This window comes from Octodon degus, unplaced genomic scaffold, assembly GCF_000260255.1.
Source record: "Octodon degus isolate 3935 unplaced genomic scaffold, OctDeg1.0 scaffold00064, whole genome shotgun sequence".
Lineage (NCBI taxonomy): Eukaryota > Metazoa > Chordata > Mammalia > Rodentia > Octodontidae > Octodon > Octodon degus.
Window position 1 is genome coordinate 7,257,030 of NW_004524640.1, and position 17,742 is coordinate 7,274,771.

Consider the following 17,742-nt stretch of genomic DNA (forward strand, 5'->3'; position numbering starts at 1 on the left):
TAAGCCCCAAGGTCCTTAAATCTTGTTTGTTTTTTGGCAGAACCCAGGATTGAACTCAGGCCCTTATGCTTGCCAGGCAAGCACTTATCCTACTAAGCCATCTTCCTGGCCCCAAAACAGCGTTTTTGGGTTTTTTTTTTTTTTTTTTTTTTTTTGAGGAACCAGAGATTGAACTCAGACCCTTGTGCTTGCCAAGCAAGTGCTAACTCCACTGAGCCATCTCCCTGGTCTCCTGTATATGGCTTTATAACATGTAATTCTTAAAGTAAATGCTGATGGGCCTGGGCCCCTACCATGTTCCACCGGGTCATCAGGACAGCAAGTCAGCATGGCGGTCACCAAGGCGTGGCGGTCCTAAGTACGACTTGCTGCTCCTAGAATAACTTCTATCTTCTTCCCCACTTGGCCTCAAATGTCCTCTTTTGTTTTCTGTGTGCCAACCCTTCCCCAGACCCTTCCCCAATCTGGCAGCACCTGTTACTGTGCCTAACCACCCACACAGGCTCCACCCCCAGCCCGGCCCCATAAATTCTGTGTCTCCCCCACCCCACCTCCTGGAGGTTTCTTGCATTCTTTGGCAGCCCTCCTGCACAGGGCAATAAAGGGTATCTTTACTTCTCTTCTGTTTCTCTTTTTTGCACCAGAGAAAGGAACCTTCTAATACTAACAGCCAACAAAACAGAAAATATCTTAAAAACTGTACACCTTCATGTTTATCAACCAAAATGTTTCTCACATATTTGCTCTAAAAATTTTAAATACTTTCAAGCTGAGTGTGGTGGTGCACGCCTGTAATCCCAGCATTTGGGAGGCTGAGGCAAGAGGATCACTGTAAATTCAAGCTAAGTCTGGGGTTAAAAAGTGAGTTCAAGACTAGCCTAAACTGCATAGTGAGACCTGGCCTCTAAATAAATAAATAAATAAATATTTTCTTTACAGAAAATTTGGCAATATGATCACTGTAACACTAACCTTTCTCAGCATTCATTAACTATATTTTAATTATAGAAAGTATCTTTCCTTTGAGACTTCTACACTTACCTCTTTTTTAGGACGATCAGATACAAGGCTGTCTTCACCAACTGGGTAGGTATGGATCAAGACCAACTCACATTTTTGGATCTGCATGAGACTTTAAAGAGAAACTTCTCAGTCACTATATCTGATATAAACAATTCAAACAGGTAAACTACTAAGAACTTACTATAACTAAAAAAATATTGCTACAATCAGCTGTTACTGCTAACAAAAGCTAACTAGTTAGTGTATAATTGTTGTGTTTAGATTTAACATTTAATGAATACACAAAAATATAAATTCAATATATTAATATATATTAAATCTTCTTCTGTTAATAATTTTTAAGGACAAATTAAGAAACAATAACCATTACCTATAATAAAATCCAAGACTACACAATTAGTAAAGCTAAAAAATTTTCCCCAACATTTTGAAATTTCCAGACCTTAAATTAGACATGGTGGGCAACACCTGTGACACCAGCACAATGGGATCCCTGAGGCATCAGGACCACACCTTTGAGCCCAGTCTGGGCAACTTAGTGAGATTCTGCCTCAAGATAAAAAAATACAAAAGGGCTGACGATGTAGCTCAGTGCAAACCCTCTGGATTCAATTCCCAGCAACACACACAAAGAAAAATTTCCAGACTTACTAAAAAGATGACAATATAATATTCAGTGAAGACGATACATCCTACATTTTACATTACATATATTTACTGTTAGCTTTCTTTATATATACCTGATAGACAAAGAACACTTTTTTTCTTTTTTTTTTTTTTTTTGCAGTACCAGGGATTGAACTCAGGACCTAGTGCTTGCCAGGCAGGTGCTTATTCTACTGAGCTATCTCCCCAAACCAAGAACACTTCTAAATACTTAAGAATGCTTCTCTTAGTAAAATCAATCCATACAAAAGATGTGGTATTTTTATACAGTGGAGTACCACTCAGCCATAAAGGATAAAACTGAGACTTGTATAGGTAAACAGATGCAACTTGAAACCATACACCTAAGTAAAATAAATCAGACTCACAAGTGTAAACATTGTATTTTTCCCTGGTGTGAGATACTAAAAGAGGAAACAAGGTCTAAAATGTACAACAGATACTGTAAAATGGGAAGGAACTGTTCAAAAGGGACAAGGACCTAGAATGGGTGAAAGAGGAAAGGACAGAAGGGAATATGCTAGTCAGCTATATACTACTGGTGTCTTTTAGCTCATTAGAAAGGAAAGTCTGTGCTAATATTCTAACAGAAAATGTCTCCCCTCCCCTCACACCAGCACACTTCAGTTTCTCAGTTGCTGCTTCAGATCCGCGTGCTTGTCTCTTAGAAGCGGCTGATGTACATAACTGGTCACTATGACACACACTGTATACACCCATCCCCAATGGACAAGCCATTCTGCCTCTGTACCTCATGCCTGCTTATCCCACCAAGCCCTAGGCCGCTGGAGATGGGGGCATGACATTGGGGGGGCGTGACACTGGAGGGCATGATCCCAATCAGTGCCTGCTGATGTAAATCAATCTGCCTTCAAATCCAAGGTGTCCGTTTCAATATTTCTACTTGCTGTTGCAATACTGATTGGAGAAATTTTAATTCCCATCTTGTACTCCGGATAACTACTTTAAAGAAAACAATACGCAATGTATTAGCTATCGTTATTCTCTTACTAATCTGTTATGGAAACTTTTTTCACTAAATAAATACAGAGAGGACTTCACACCAGCCTAAGAAAGAACGATCCTACTCAACACTAATACGATCCTACTCAACACTAATACGGGGGCCTGGCCCTTAGCTCAGTTCTTTAAGTGGCTACTTCAACAAAGCAGGCAGGCTCAGGTTGCTGTGGTTCAATCCCCAGAACTCAAACCAGCCAAACCTGCCCTGAAGGCATTCAGAGCCCCTCCCCCCCCCAAAAAAAAATCCTTCTGCCATTTGGGCCAGGGAGATGGCTCAGTAGAATAAGCACTTCCCTGGCAAGTGCAAGGGCCTGAGTTCAATCCTCGATTCCACAAAAAAAAGGGGGAAAAAAACCCAACACTAATACTACCATCTAAACTATGAAATCTAATAACCAGTCAATCTAAATCATAGTACCCATATTAACTCTCCAAGCATATCCATCCTAGCTGTGATATAACAACACACACCTGACCTCTGTCCTCAGGTTTCTGGACAGTGCTCCTGTAACTTTTACATTCCTAGGAAATAGGAGTGCCAACACTGTCTCTTGAACTAATACTTAATATTTGCTCTTTGACCTGGATTCTGGATAGACAACTCCTAAATTCTTTGTAATCTCCTATGTCACAGTATTTTTTGTGCTAATTGGATAACTGCTGTGATTTTCCAGAGCTTCTGCACAGGGGCGTTCTCTCTAGAACGATCAAGGGATACCTGATAGCATTTACCCCACCATACCATCCTCCAGGAAGGGAAGGGGCCAGAGGATGCAGTCATGCCTTCATGAAGCCACCCTCAGAGACCTTCCAGCCGGGTGAACATGTCCAGGTCCAGAGAGGGCCACATCCCCCAACTCCACAGGCACAGAAGCTCTTGTCGCTGGGACTCTTCTGGACCTCCTCTTATGAACTTCTTCACCTGACTATTCATCTGTCTGTTATGGCTGTGTCTAGATGACCCCCAATCCCTTATGTGCTCCTAGGTGGGCTTTTCCAGAAGTGCCTGGATCTAGAGTGTGTGATTGATTCACAGTGCAGTGCTAGGAACAAGGATGCTAGGATGATGGTGGGTGATGACCAAATCAGTCCACTGATTGGTTTGGCACTGCCCTAATACCAATAGCCTGGGTACAATAGAAGGGGCAGAAAGAGGCATGTCTTGCCTTGTGTGTGTGTGTGTGTGTTTTAGGGAATGGCCTACAGGGTGTTCAGGGTCTCACTACTAGATCGAACTCGTAGTGATCTGCCTGTTTATAGCCTCCCAAGTGCTGGAATTACAGGCATGCACCACCACACCCAGTCTCACTCACTGTCTCAGCATACCCTAGGGGCAGGGCCAGTATGGCAGGCCAGGGGATGGAACCCCTAGCCCCTGCACCTATTTGCAGGCACTTTAATCCGCTGAGCTATTTGGTCAGCCCTTGTCTTGCTTCTTGCTTGCTTGCTTGCTTTTACTGTCTTCTGCTTACCATTAACTGGTTCTCTGCGGTACCCCTCTGCCAAGTCACTCTGCCTTGGAGCCAGCCAATGATGGACTGAAACCTCTACAAACTGTTAGCTAAACAAACAAAACTTTCCCCTTTTAATTTTTTTTTTTTTTTCATTTATGTATTTTGATACAGGGTCTCACTACATAGCTCAGACTCATAATTATCCTCCTGTTTTCAGCCTCCCCAGTGCTGGTATTACAGGTGTGCACCACCATGCCCGGACTTGGTCGCCAGCTCAACAGGCCTGGAGGTGGGGCCCACAAGGCATGCAGGGCCAGGGATCGAACTCCTGTCCCTATGCTTGCCAAAGTAGGTGCTTAGACCCCTGGGCTAACTCGTCAGCTGTCCCCTTTAATTTGGATACTGGCTATTTTGTCTCAGCAATGAGAAACTAAGACACTATCTTTTTTCTTATCCTTTATATAATGAATCAAGAAACTTAAGAGCTCGCTTATTCTGTGAGGCATTTTGGAAATGTCCCTGTCAAACTTATAACTGGAAAACTGTCAAAATGAGGGGGTCAGGAGAACTTGTGATTTTTAGCTAAGTGGGACAGATATGTGAATAACCTGGGGGTTCTACCTGAGACTGATATTACTTGAGACCAGTGTGACAAAGCTGGGAATGAGGGGTAATCTTGTGGGACTGACCTCCTCATCTGTAGGTCTGCACCAACTAGGTAGGTGTCATAACTGACCTGCAGAAAACCTGCTGGGCTCTATGAGCAGGAGAACTGTTTGGCCTAGGGGAAAACGCACATATTTGATCATGCACAAATACTAGTATGAATGCAAAGGAAAAAAAGTTTTCCTTTTCAATAGCTTTTACTACATTGGTTTTTTAGACAGGGTCTTGTTGTTCAGGTTGCCCCAGAGCTGACACTAGTCCAGGTTGGCCTCAAACTTGCAGCGGTCCTCATCCTCGCAGCATTCCTGCCTCTAGAAGAGTGGGATTACCAGCAAGGGCCACTCTGCCTGGCCTATCCTTTTCAGTAGTTGTTAGTTTGTTCAATTCACAATTATGTTTTGATTTGGTATACGCTGAATAATGCTACCCACAATTGGCACATTTTATAAATTTATGATATAGATTATGTAACTAAATCATTAAAACATACAGACCGTTATTTTATCATTCTGATAATTTTATTTATTTATTTATTTATCACTACCAGGAATTGAACCCAGGGCCTTCACATTGAGCTCATTTATTATTTTTAGAAAAGATCACACTAAGTCACTAAATTATCTAGGCTTGTCTTTAACTTGTAGTCCTGTCTTGGACTCCCAGCATGCTAGAATTACAGGTCTGTACCACCACACATGGTTCTAATCACTTTCTCTCTGGGGACAAAAAATAAAATCTAAAGTACAAGGGAAGGGCCAGTGAGATAGCTCAGCGATCTAAAATGCCTCCTTAGGCAAGCGTGAAGGGACTGCAGTTCAATCCTTGGCATCATGTGCTGTGCCAGCTGCACCCTAGGGTGGGCAGAGCTGGCCACCAAAAAAAAAAAAAAAAAAAAAAAAAAAAAAAAAAAAAAAAGTACAAGGGCAAATGGGAAAAAAAGGCTTCTAATCAAGCTTACTTTTGGGTTTTTGTTTTTTTTTTTGGCAGAACGGGGGATTGAACTCAGGCCCTTGCACTTGCCAGGTAAGTGCTTATTCTACTGAGCCGACTCCCTGGCCCCTTTTTTGTGTTTTTGAGACATGGTCTTGCTATGTACTTCAGACTGGCCTTGGAGTCACTATGTCGCCCAGGCTGGCCCTGAACTCACAGCAATCCTCCTGCCTCAGCCTGAGCGCTGGGATTAGAGGTGTGCGCTATTGCACCTCGGGCTCAGACTTACATTCTGAGGTATATTTGTTGAGTCAGTACAAAGTTTAAGGAAGTATATAATCACATTAGAATTGAAATAATTCTAGTAAACACTTATAATATGAAGTTGAAGATGTTCACTTCACAGATGGATTATACTCACTGATCTGAATTTGCAGCAAGCTTGTTATGTTCATGAATTGTTTCCTGGACACAGTCTTCAAGCATACGTACATGACTATCACTACGGTGTAAAAGACACATAGCAAACTTAAAAGGATAAATAGCAAGAAAAAATAAGACACTATTCAATTGCACTATCTTTGAAAACTGAAAATTAGTTTAATAAGGAGTGCCTCTAGTGTGTTCATTTATAACACTAAATAAATAGCTGAAACACTGGATAGAAAAAATAGTCAAGCTGATTTACATGATGGCAATCTTGAATAGTTTCCACTGAGATGATTCTTTAGAACTGATTGATTAAACAGTCTCAGTATTAAAGAGAAAAAAAAATTTCAGAAAGGCCACTTGTAATATGCTGAAATGTTTAATGCTGTCCCTCTTTGTAAAATAAAAATCACATCAGGAATTTTAAATTTCTTCAGTGAAAAATAATTACATATTAGCAGCCCACCTTTTAGCATTAGTAATGCAAATGATTCTCCCCCTATTTCCAACACGTTCTGCATTCTCCATGAGTAGAGTTCGGGCTTCATGCTGGTATTCAGTGATTTTGCACAGGGTTTCCACCGCTGCAACAAGACCATGCAGGATGCTACAGCACTCTGGATCTGCCCGCGGGTTAGGAGGTCCGACAGCAGCTAACGCTGCCATGAGCTAAGCAGAAGGAAAGACAGTTATGTTGACAAAAGCATTCACACCTCAGGTGAAAACATAACCAGAAAACTGTCAAGCAGGATATTTTACAAATACAGGCAGAATCAACTGAAGAAAATGCTGGCAAACCGAACCTAGCAATACTCAAAGGAATTATATGCTGTGGTCAAATGGGATCTGCCCCAGGAATGCAGAATTGATTTCATATCCCCAAACCAATTGACATCACATCAAAGCAATAAAAAATAAAAATCCCACAATCATCTCCATTAATTAAAAAAAAAAAAAAAAAAAAAGCATTTAACAAAATCTAAGAGTAGTTGAGGACAGTGGTGCATATTTGTAATCCCAGCACTCTGGAAGACTGAGGAAGGAGCACTCAGAGTTGGAGTCCAGCCCGGGGAACTTAGCTAGACCCTGTCTCTAAAACATGAAACAAAAACCCTAAAGCCCTTCATGACAAAAACAAAAGAAAAAAAGCAAAGAAACTCAACAAACTAGAATTAGAAAGGGATTTCCTTGAGCAGACTGATAAAGGGCAGCTATAGCAAGTATACAGACCGTATCATGCCAAATGGTGAAAGACTACATGTGTTCCCCCTAAGAAGATACAAACAACCTGAAGAAAATGCTGGCAAAACAAACCAAGCAACACCCCGTTACATCAAATGGGATTATATGCCATGACCAAATAGGATTGGCTCAGAGATGCAGAGTTAATTTCATATCCCAAAATTAGCTACAATACATCAAAGGAATAAAAAACAAAAGTCAATCATCTCTATGTCTACTCTTACTACTTTATTCAATACTCACTGTAAGTTCTAACCAGAATAATAAGGAAAGAAAAATAAGAACCCAGATTATTAAGGAAAAACCAAAACTCCCTATGTTGCAGATAGATTATTTAAAGAAAATACTGAAGAATCCACTAAAAACTATTATAAGTAATAAAACTGCTTCAGTAAGGTTACAGATGAACCATACAAAAATAACAATAATTACATTCGCATTAGCCTCCAAAAGAATAAAATACTTAGGAATAACTTTAACAAAGGAAACAAAACATTCTGAAAACTACAAAACACTGTTGAAAGAAATTAAAGATCTAAATAAACAGAAGATTTCCCCATGATAATAGGTTAAAAGAATTAATATTGTTAAGATAGTAGTATCACTCAAACTGCACACTCAACATAGTTCCCATCAGAATCTCAGTTGACTTCCTCTAGGTTTCTACAAAGCAGATTTTGCTGATCAGCTAGCAAGGAATTACATGGGGCTGCATGGGACCCAGAATGGCCAAAACAATCAAAAAAGAGCAAAATAGAAGGAACCACATTATCTGATTTACTACAAAGCAATGGGAACCAAGGCGTGGGTGCTGCACAAGGACAGACATAGAGATAAGAGGAACAGAATTAATAGTTTAGAAGTCATTTATGGTCAACTGAGTTCCAACAAGCATACCAAGATCATTCAGTAGGGCAAAGAATAGTTTTATTTTTAACAAAATCATGGTAAGGGACAACTAAATAGCCAACTGCAAAAGAATTGAGCTAAACGCTTGGCCTCAAATTCTGAATAAAAAAGTGGCTCAAACTAAATTCAAGAGCCAAAGCTATAAAACTCAAAGGAGAAACATTTTGCTAAATCTTTATCATCTTGGACTTGACAAGATTCCCAAAAAGAAAACAAAGTAATTTGGACTTGATCAAAATGAAAACTTTTTGTGCTTAAAAAGACACTATCAAGAAAGTAAAAACTCAATCCATACAATAAAGAAAGTCTAAAAATCAGCCATTTAACCAGGGCCTGGTCATCCACAGTACATGAAGAACTCTTGCATCTCAGTAATAAAATGACAAACTGACTAAAAAGTGGGTAAACGATGTGAGCAGATATTTTTTAGGAGATATACAAGTGGTCAATGAACACTGAGGAGACGTTCAACACTGTTAGCCACTAGAGACATACAAATGAAAAAACCACAGCAAGGTTATACTCAATAGATTGTCTAGAACATAAAAATTGGATAGTAAGTTTTGGTAAGCATATGGAGAAATGAAAATATTCACTGTCTGTTGGCAGGCGTGTAAAGTGAGACAACGCATCAGCAAATAATTTGGAAGTTCCTCAAATATTAAACACAGGTTTCTATAATGGCAAGCAATTCCACTAAGTACATGCCCAAAACAAATGAGACATACTTTTTTTATTGGTCTTTTTGAGACAGGTCCTCACTATACTATTCAGACTGGCCTTGAGCTCACTTTGTAGTCCAGGCTGGTCTCAACTTCACAACAACCCTCCTACCTCAGCTTCCTGAGTGCTGGGATTACAGGTGTGTACCACTACACCCAACTGAGACATAATTTTGACACAAATATATATATATATATATGTTTATAGCTACATTATTCATAACACGCAAAAGGTGAAAACAATCCAAATTAACCTACAAAAAGAAATAAAATGTAATATATCCATGCAATATAATATTTTTCAGCCATAAAAAGAACATAGCTGAACAGTGAAAACATTGTGAATGCTCAAAGAAAGCAGTCACAAAAGACCCTATATATTCTAATAAACTCACATTTGATGGGATTGTTTCCACTGATGAACACCCATTAACGGACAAATTTTAACATGAAATAATTGAAATAGTGTATTTAAATTTTTCATCAGTCCCTTTCTTACGTTGTTCATATTTGTCAGTGTAGACTGAAATTTTCTCTCCAATAAACAACAGCAAACATAAGCACTCAGTAGGTCAATATTCTTAAATGATATTAACAAAAAAATTTTAATAAATTTGGCTTAAGTTTATTTCTGCTCCCTTCACTAAGACCAAGTCATTTTAAAAAGCAAAAATTTACAGATGAAGAAAACAGGAGGGGTTAGAATAAAAAATAAGAAATGAGAGAGATGTCAACAAGAATTATAAAATCAATGAGGAAATGGTAATGAACTTAACAGGACTGACTGAACATGCTAAAGCCTAAGTGCCTAAGGAGGAATAAAAAGGCAGAAAGGTATACCACACACATCTAAGTCTGAGAATTGGAAGCACCAAATACTACACAAAACAGGTGGAGCAAGATACAGAAAACTACAAGTAGCTCAAAATCAAAATAAGGCATAAGGGCTGGCCAAATGGCTCAGCAGATTAAAGTGCCTGCAAGCAGGTACAGGGGCCCGGACTTCAATCCCTGGGCCTGCCGTGCTGACCCACCCCTGGGGTGCACTGAGACAGAAATTGAGACTGGGCATGGTGTTGTGCACCTGTAATTCCAGCTCTTGGGAAGTTGTAAACAGGAGAATCACTACAAGCCCATCCAATCTACTAGTGAGACCCTGAGCACCTTCCCCCAAAATACAATAAATACATAAATAAATAATAAGATATAATTTCACTGCAGATCTTACACCTTTAACCCATCCAAGTGACCACTTCTTCCTGACTATCAGATACAGAATCAGATTACTCAAACCAAAGATACCAAGCATGGCATTACAAAAGCACAGCAGAGTAAGGCTAAGGTACCAGGCTAACCTTGCTGTTATGGCTTGTGTCTAGGTGTCCCCCCAAAGCCTCATGCAGTCTTGGGGCAGCTTCTGGAGTTTGTGATTGATTATTGGGGGTGTGGATGCTGCACTTGCCCTGGGGCAGGTAATTTGCATTACAATGTCAGGAGGGAGGAGAAGCTAGTTGCTTGAGCTAGCTTCTTGCTCTTTTCCACTGCCATGAAAGGTTGCTCTCTGCCTTGTGCCGTTCTGCCTTGGAGCCAGCTGAGTATGGACTGAAACATCCAGTAACTGTGAGCTAAACAAACCTTTCCCTCCTTCATTCTGGGTGTCAGGTATTCGTCCCAGCAACGAGAGAAGAGTAATTCAGACACCTGCCAACAAAACTTCCTGTGGTAATGCAATGTTCTCTGTCCTACCCAATACAAGAAGCACTATCTATGTGGGGCTTGTTGAACATCTGAAACATTAGACTAGTGCTGCAAAGGAAGTAAATTTTTCATTTAATTTTTAAACGTAAACACATGTGGCTAGTAGCTACTATAGTAGACAGCAAAGTATTAGGGCAAAAACACCAAGAGTAAATATAATCTGAAAATCTGCCTCTTGAAAGCTTCCCAGGCTTCCGATTTGATTTGAAACTGTCTCACTGCTATCTGTTTATCAATAAAATTTTGAAAAAAAAAAAAAAAAGAAAGCTTCCCAGAAGGTTACCAGCCAAGTGTACAACACACAGGTGGAAGAGCGGAAGGTCTTTTCTGGAGCCCTGAAGGTCCCAGAGGGATTATCTGCTCACCCCAACCTGCTCATGCGTACCTGGAGGCTCCTCATGAAAATAAGTGATTTAAAGCCAGTGAAACCCAGTCAGCAATGTCTATCCCAAAACAGATTTTTTAATCTGCCACTTAGTGTCCTGCTTTTAAATAAGATTACATAGTCAAATGTCAGCAGGCATTTTTTAAGCCTCAACATGAAAAGAATCTTTAGAACAGAAGTTTCAAAAGAAAATTTCAAATACAACACAATTAATACCCTCAGGTAAAAGAGATTCTACCCATGAAACGAACAAACAAAAGAGGATATGACAATTAAAATACAATCAAATAAAATTTCCATGTAAGGGTTAAAAAGCTTAAAAACTAACAAGAAGATGCTCAATGATAGATTAAATTTAATCTAGGAAGTCCAACATACCACTAGAAGATCTTCTAGAAAGATACAGAGATTAAGATCATTACCACAGACACAACATAAAAAATTTTAACCAACTTTTCCTGTATAATAAGTGAGGAAAAGATCCACTACAATTTACCACTGAAAACACTAAGATAAAGGAGGAAAGAAAAGATCCTGAAAACTGTCAGAAGTTATGAGGAAGGGCCAGGGAGACAGCTCAGTGGCTTAAGCACCTGCCTGGCAAGCACAAGGATCAGGGTTCGATCCCTGGTACCACATGCTGTACTGGCCCCACCCCATGCAGGCCATGCCAGCCACTGAAACCAGGTGTGGTGGTGTATGCCTGTAATCCCAGCCCAGGGAGGCTGAGACAGGAGGATCACAAAATAAATTAATGAATGAATGATTTTTTTTTCAAAGTTTTATTGATAAACAGCAATGAGACAGTTTCAAATCAAGTCGGAAGTACAGTTTCAACAAATAATACACTGCATATATTCTTCTTAGTGGTTAATTGCTGTACAAGAAGTGGACTTGTGATCCTATTTACAAACACCATTAGAACAAATCATTCTATTCATTAAGAGAATGCAACTATATATCTATCCTAACCACTTTGAATACACAGATACAAAATGGACATTCATCGGTATACCCCATTTTTTCTAAGTTCCATTATTGAATATTATAGGTGTGTAAACTCAGCAAAATATTCTAAAAGAGTCCAGTAGCCCATAATAGCATTGGGTCTTCTGTTTAACTGGCAATGTCAGAAATTATTGACCTGAGTCCCCCACAGCTCAACTTAACAGCACTGAATGAATGATTTTTTAAAAAGAAGTTACGAGGAAGACTATTAGATGTCTCAACAGCACCACTGGAATCTGGAACACCATAACAGTGATCCCTCACAAAGAAAAAAGGTTATTTGCAAGGTGGAACTTCTATACTCAAAATATCAAAAAGAGAACCTGAAAAAAACGAGAACAGCAGCAGTCAGTAGGCCGAGCCAGTGACCAGCTCTGTGTTCCCAAAAGTGGTTCACATTGCTAAATTACCTAGACAGTGGTGAGCAATATACTGAGACCTTCTACAGATACACAAGGAAAAGCGCTAACAGACACTCAGAAAGCTAAGCCAATGGTGCAGCAAAAGGGCACGAGCCATTCCAGTAATAAGTAAAAATCTGAACAAAGAAGTAATCACTAAGCGGCAGAGCAGTCGGTAACACTCTATATGGACATTATAATGCACATATGGAATAAAAATATTTTTAATCATTTTTCAGAAGCACTATGACATTTAGAAAATTTTCAAAAATAGCTACTGCTTAACAAGTAACCATACCTCCTGTAAATTCTGGTCTTCTTGAGTCCAAGAATTTAAAACATGTGCTCCGGAATCGCTCACAATGAAATTCACCTAACAAATGTCAAAGGGACAATTAGTATTCAACTCTAATCTTACTGAATTACAATCATGTTTTAAAATAATACGCAATTTCTAACACAGGTCTGCCGTTCGATGCATTCGTTTCACAGCTACAGAGCACCGAAAGTACAGGCCAGGTGCTATCTCACAATGGCACTGGGGACCGGAGAGTGCAGCGAGGACTAACCCGGCTCTGTCCCACAGTGCAGGAGTCGCGGTGGGGAGCGAGGTGAAACGGCAGTGTAGAGGACAAATGAATGAAAACGGTCATCTCAGAGAGTGATAAGCGCCACAAAAAATAAATGGGTTTTAGATTGCGCAGCCAGAAATGGTTTTCTCCACAGAAGATTCATTGAAGGTCTCCGAAGTGACCAAAGGAAATCAGCGCTGAAAAGGCCAGGGACAGGGAACTCTAGGCACAACAAGAGGAGAAGCACAGGGCATCAAGTGTATTCCCTCAAGAGGGTAAAACTCAGAGCATGCAGAGGTAGGAGTTAAGCTCAAAGAGCATCAGAAGTCAGAGCACACGGAAAGCCAAACAATGGATATGGACTGTATTTTTTTTTTTTTTAACCAGGGATTGAACTCAGGACCTTGCGTTTGCCAGGCAGGCACTTACGCCGCTGAACTATATCCCCAGCACTGTATTCCAATTTTTAAAATAAAGTCCAAGGCCAGAGAGACAGCTCAGAGGCATAAGCACCAGCCTGGCAAGCACAAGGTCCTGAGTTTGACTCCAGATATGATTGATCGATTGATCGATCAATGAATGTAAAGTCCAAATAAAAAAAAAAAACTATCAGGGTTGGAAAATAATTGGTACAGCGCTTGCCTGGCATGTGTGAAGCACTGGGTTTGATCGCCTGCACCATAAAAAGTAAATAAATAAAAAATAAATAACAAATAGCACCAGGTAAAATGGTAAGAATGATAACGAACATATTACAAAGCATATCAAATGACGATGATTACTATGTTCCTTTTTGGGAAGAGGAAAAAATTTCTTTCCCCTAAACAATATAATCTAATTCATGGTCATTTTTCCTAATACCCGTGTAATACTAGTTTTCTTTCTTCAAGGAAAAAAATTTGATAACTGGCCTCATCTATCTTGGCTTATCTAACAAGATATACTTTACCAGCCATTTTATTTAGATTATCTCAATTAGATCCTACAACAAGGAAACAACTGTATGTTTACATGGGAAGATAATGAGGCTTGGAAAACTGAAGAAAAACAATCATTCAAGCATTATGGTGTCCAATGTTAATCTCAGCACCTGGCAGGCTGACACAAGATCACTGTGAGTCGAAGGCCAGCCTGGAGTACAGTGAGGTAAATGACAGCCTCAACTATTAGTCTCAGGAGAAAAAAGCATGGGGGGTGGGGAGTAAGAAACACAAACAAAGTCACATTGCTTGCCTGGGATTTGCATTTTCATTAAACTGTTAGACAATGTAGATGATCCAAACCCTCCACCCCCACCCCAGATGGGGTCACTATGCAGTCCAGGCAAACTCACAGCAATCAACCCAAGTACTGGGATTACAGCCATGTGCCACCATGCCCAGCTCAGATGCCAGGATCTGCAATGAAACCTGTGCCTTAAATCACGTTACTCCTCCCTCACTCTTACACCTCTTCACCAAATTTAGGAATTTCAAAAGATACTTATATTTAATTTGTAATGTAATGGCGTACATAATACTGGACTACATGTTCACCTCTGCTCTTTTCCCACCTAAGATCTGGTGAGGTCCCAGGCTAGGCAAAAAAGACAGGAAACATATCACCCACTGGGAGCTAATCAGAAACAAATTATCTGAGATACTTAAATCTAAAGATCACTTTAACACTTGGAGTTTCTACCAATCATCAATTTCTCTTATTGACAAAAAACAACTCTTGCTTAGCTTTTTCTTTTTTGGTACTGGGGACTGAGCTCAAGATAGGTATGTACGCTAAATATACCCTCCACTACTGAATTACGTCCAGCCCTTACTATGTAACTCAAGTTAGGTTTCTTCCTCTTCTTCTCCCCAGTTTCTACATCAACAACACAGCAGTAATATCTAACACAATGCCACAAGTCAACAAATTGCTTTTAGCAATGTTTCTTCTGCTTTGACTACCAACAATTCTCAGTGTTAGTGTGTCTGTTCATACCTTTGAGTGTTGGCCCGAAACCTACCTCATAGGATTGTTTTCAGAATTAAAAAAGGTAATAACATAAAGCACTTGGGAACGTGCCTTGAACATCTGAGTGGTAAACAATTACTGCCCCCAACGAAATACCTGTAACATATTAATGCCAAAGGGCAATTCTAAAATGGGCAAGGTAGTGAACGAACACTTTTAATCTCGGCTTGGCCACTTGGGAGGCTAAGGTAAAAAGATTGCTGTGAGTTCAAGGCTACCCTTACTATACCATCCTGGAATACATAGAGATCCTGTCTGAAAACAAAAGATAAACACCAGAACAAAGAGAATCAAACAGAAGTTCTATGTACTCTTTTTTTGGTTTGTTTGTTTATGGGACAAGGCCTTACTATGCAGTTCAGGCTAGCCTTGAGCTCACTTTGTAGCCCAGGATAGTCTCGAACTTGCAGATCCTCCTGTCTCAGCCTCCCACAATGCATGGCCTATGTACATTTTAAAGTAAATAAAGATTTCTAAGCCTAACTTTTTTCCAATACTGGGGATTGAAGCCAGAGCTTTTGTACTGAGCTATCTCCCTGACCCTTTTTATTTATTTTTTATCCTGAGACAGGGTCTTGCTAAGTTCCTCTGGCTTGGCTCAGCTTCCTAGTCTGTTTGGATTATGAGCATGTGCTACCACGCCCAGCTGTACACCAAATTTATACAAAATTCATATAAAGATTATGTATGCAGTTAGGTACACTCCCAAACATCATAACTGTTTGTAATCCACACTCACCAGCTTTTTGAAAGGAAATATATCATACATTATTCTACAGTACTCCATGGAAGATTCTACTGAGCAAGTCCACAATGATTTAGAGATGGGGGCCAACGGGATGATGCCTTGGGTCCTATTCTTCACCAGCATATCAAACTCGACATGCTGTCTGCACGATTCTGCCATGTAGGGGCAGTGATCCACAACAAACACCGTCTTATGCGATTCAGAAAAAATCTTCATTTTGTTTTAACCTGTATGAAGAAAAATAACACTAGTCAAACGTTGATATATCCTCACAATCTCGAATTATTTCTAAGGAACGTGTCTTTTCCTCTTGAACAGGAAGGGAACATGAACACCTTTAGAGAGGAAATAGGTCCAAAAGGTGACAAGATTTACTGGGGTCAGAATCAGCTGCTGCAGCAAAGCCCGGGCTACACCCTATCTTTCTGCCTCTTTACCAGACACATGCAAAATTACTGCCTTTTTCTTTTTGAAAGAACTTAAAATTGTCACACACACACACACACACACACAAACCCCAACCAACAACACATTTTTACATATAACTGCACTTGATTCCCTTACCTATACCAAACACAATAAACGCCATATACTCTTTAAATACCTTTTTGGTGATCCTTGCTAACTGACATTAGTTACATATAAACCTCCAAGCCAGCATTTTGGGATTCCCCCGCCCCCCCCCCAAAAAAAGGAAAGAAAACATTTGAAGACTTCGGAAAAATGCATTTGAGATGACGTGAAGGGGAGTTAACAGGAAGGAGGGACAGCAAAAGCAAAAGCCAAAACACCACATCTAATACCATCACTGCACACTGGGTCTGAGCCTTAGGCTAGAGACCTCCAACTCACACTCTCCCCCTTTGATTTTCAAACACCTCATAATTCACCATGTACAACAGAAAAACTTAGTCGCTACCTTCAGGCTAGGGAGGAGAAACTTTCAAAACTTTTTCTTACAAAAACGGAGCATATGGTACTCCCTCGCTCCGCTAATAAAATCTCATCCTAAACAGACAAATCCACACCCGAAAAGCACATGGTGAGCAGAACAAGTGTTCATCACAAACGGACTGTCTCCTCGTGACCCCGCTATTTCCTTCTGCGCTCAAAGGCATCCCTCTTCCGTGAAAAACTCTCCTCAAGAAAGCTTCTCGGCACACTTCGCCGGAGGATGGGGGTGGAAAGTACAAGATGAGTGGACGGGGAAGACCTCAGGATCGACGTTCGCTTACTTCCGTGCCTGGTCCTGCAGCGCAAACGAAGAGGCTGTGAAGAACAGCCTCCCTGGCACAGGCTGCGGCCCGGGCGCGCGGGGAGAGTCAGCGCGCAGCCAGGCGCGTCTGGTACCAAAGCCTGGGGACTACGTCCGCCCCGCTCATCTCCCCGCACACCGGTCCTGCCTACGCTTCCTAAGGCAGGCGCGCGTGCGTGCGTGCGCGTGCACGCACACGCTCGCGCACCCGGGCCCGCGCGTGCGCACAGCTCTCCTCGGCAGGGCCGCCGCGCGAGTCGACGACTGGGAAGAGGGCGGAGCCAAGTAGAAAAAAAAAAGTCCACCACTCGAGATTTTTCTACTCGCTAGTTTTCCCGATCACCCATGAGGAAGAACGTCCAGGCGACTTGAGAGTCTCCCCCATGGCCAAGTGTCTCCCACACAGCACCGGCGGAAGCGGCCAAACAGCCGCTCGGCGTAAGGCCCACCCGCCGGCCTCCCTTTCTTGGCCTCTCCACCCTGGTCGGTTGCTCCTGGCAAAACACGCGAGACTTCGCGAGAGGCCGAGCGAAAGTCTGGG

The 17,742-nt window shown here is 40.9% G+C and overlaps 1 protein-coding gene across 1 annotated transcript in view; it reads right to left on the bottom strand.

Moving 5' to 3' along the window:
• Positions 1 to 17,672, bottom strand: part of Ints13 (integrator complex subunit 13) — a 35,574-nt gene extending 17,902 nt beyond the window's left edge. The window contains exons 1-6 of the mRNA XM_004634664.2: positions 17,182 to 17,672; positions 15,938 to 16,173; positions 12,915 to 12,989; positions 6,658 to 6,860; positions 6,184 to 6,264; positions 1,042 to 1,132 (exon numbers count right to left, since the gene is read on the bottom strand). Coding sequence (XP_004634721.1) covers positions 1,042 to 1,132; positions 6,184 to 6,264; positions 6,658 to 6,860; positions 12,915 to 12,989; positions 15,938 to 16,162 — 675 coding nt within the window. The 5' untranslated portion in view covers positions 16,163 to 16,173; positions 17,182 to 17,672. The remainder of the gene's footprint in view (positions 1 to 1,041; positions 1,133 to 6,183; positions 6,265 to 6,657; positions 6,861 to 12,914; positions 12,990 to 15,937; positions 16,174 to 17,181) is intronic.
• Positions 17,673 to 17,742: the final 70 nt, after the last annotated feature.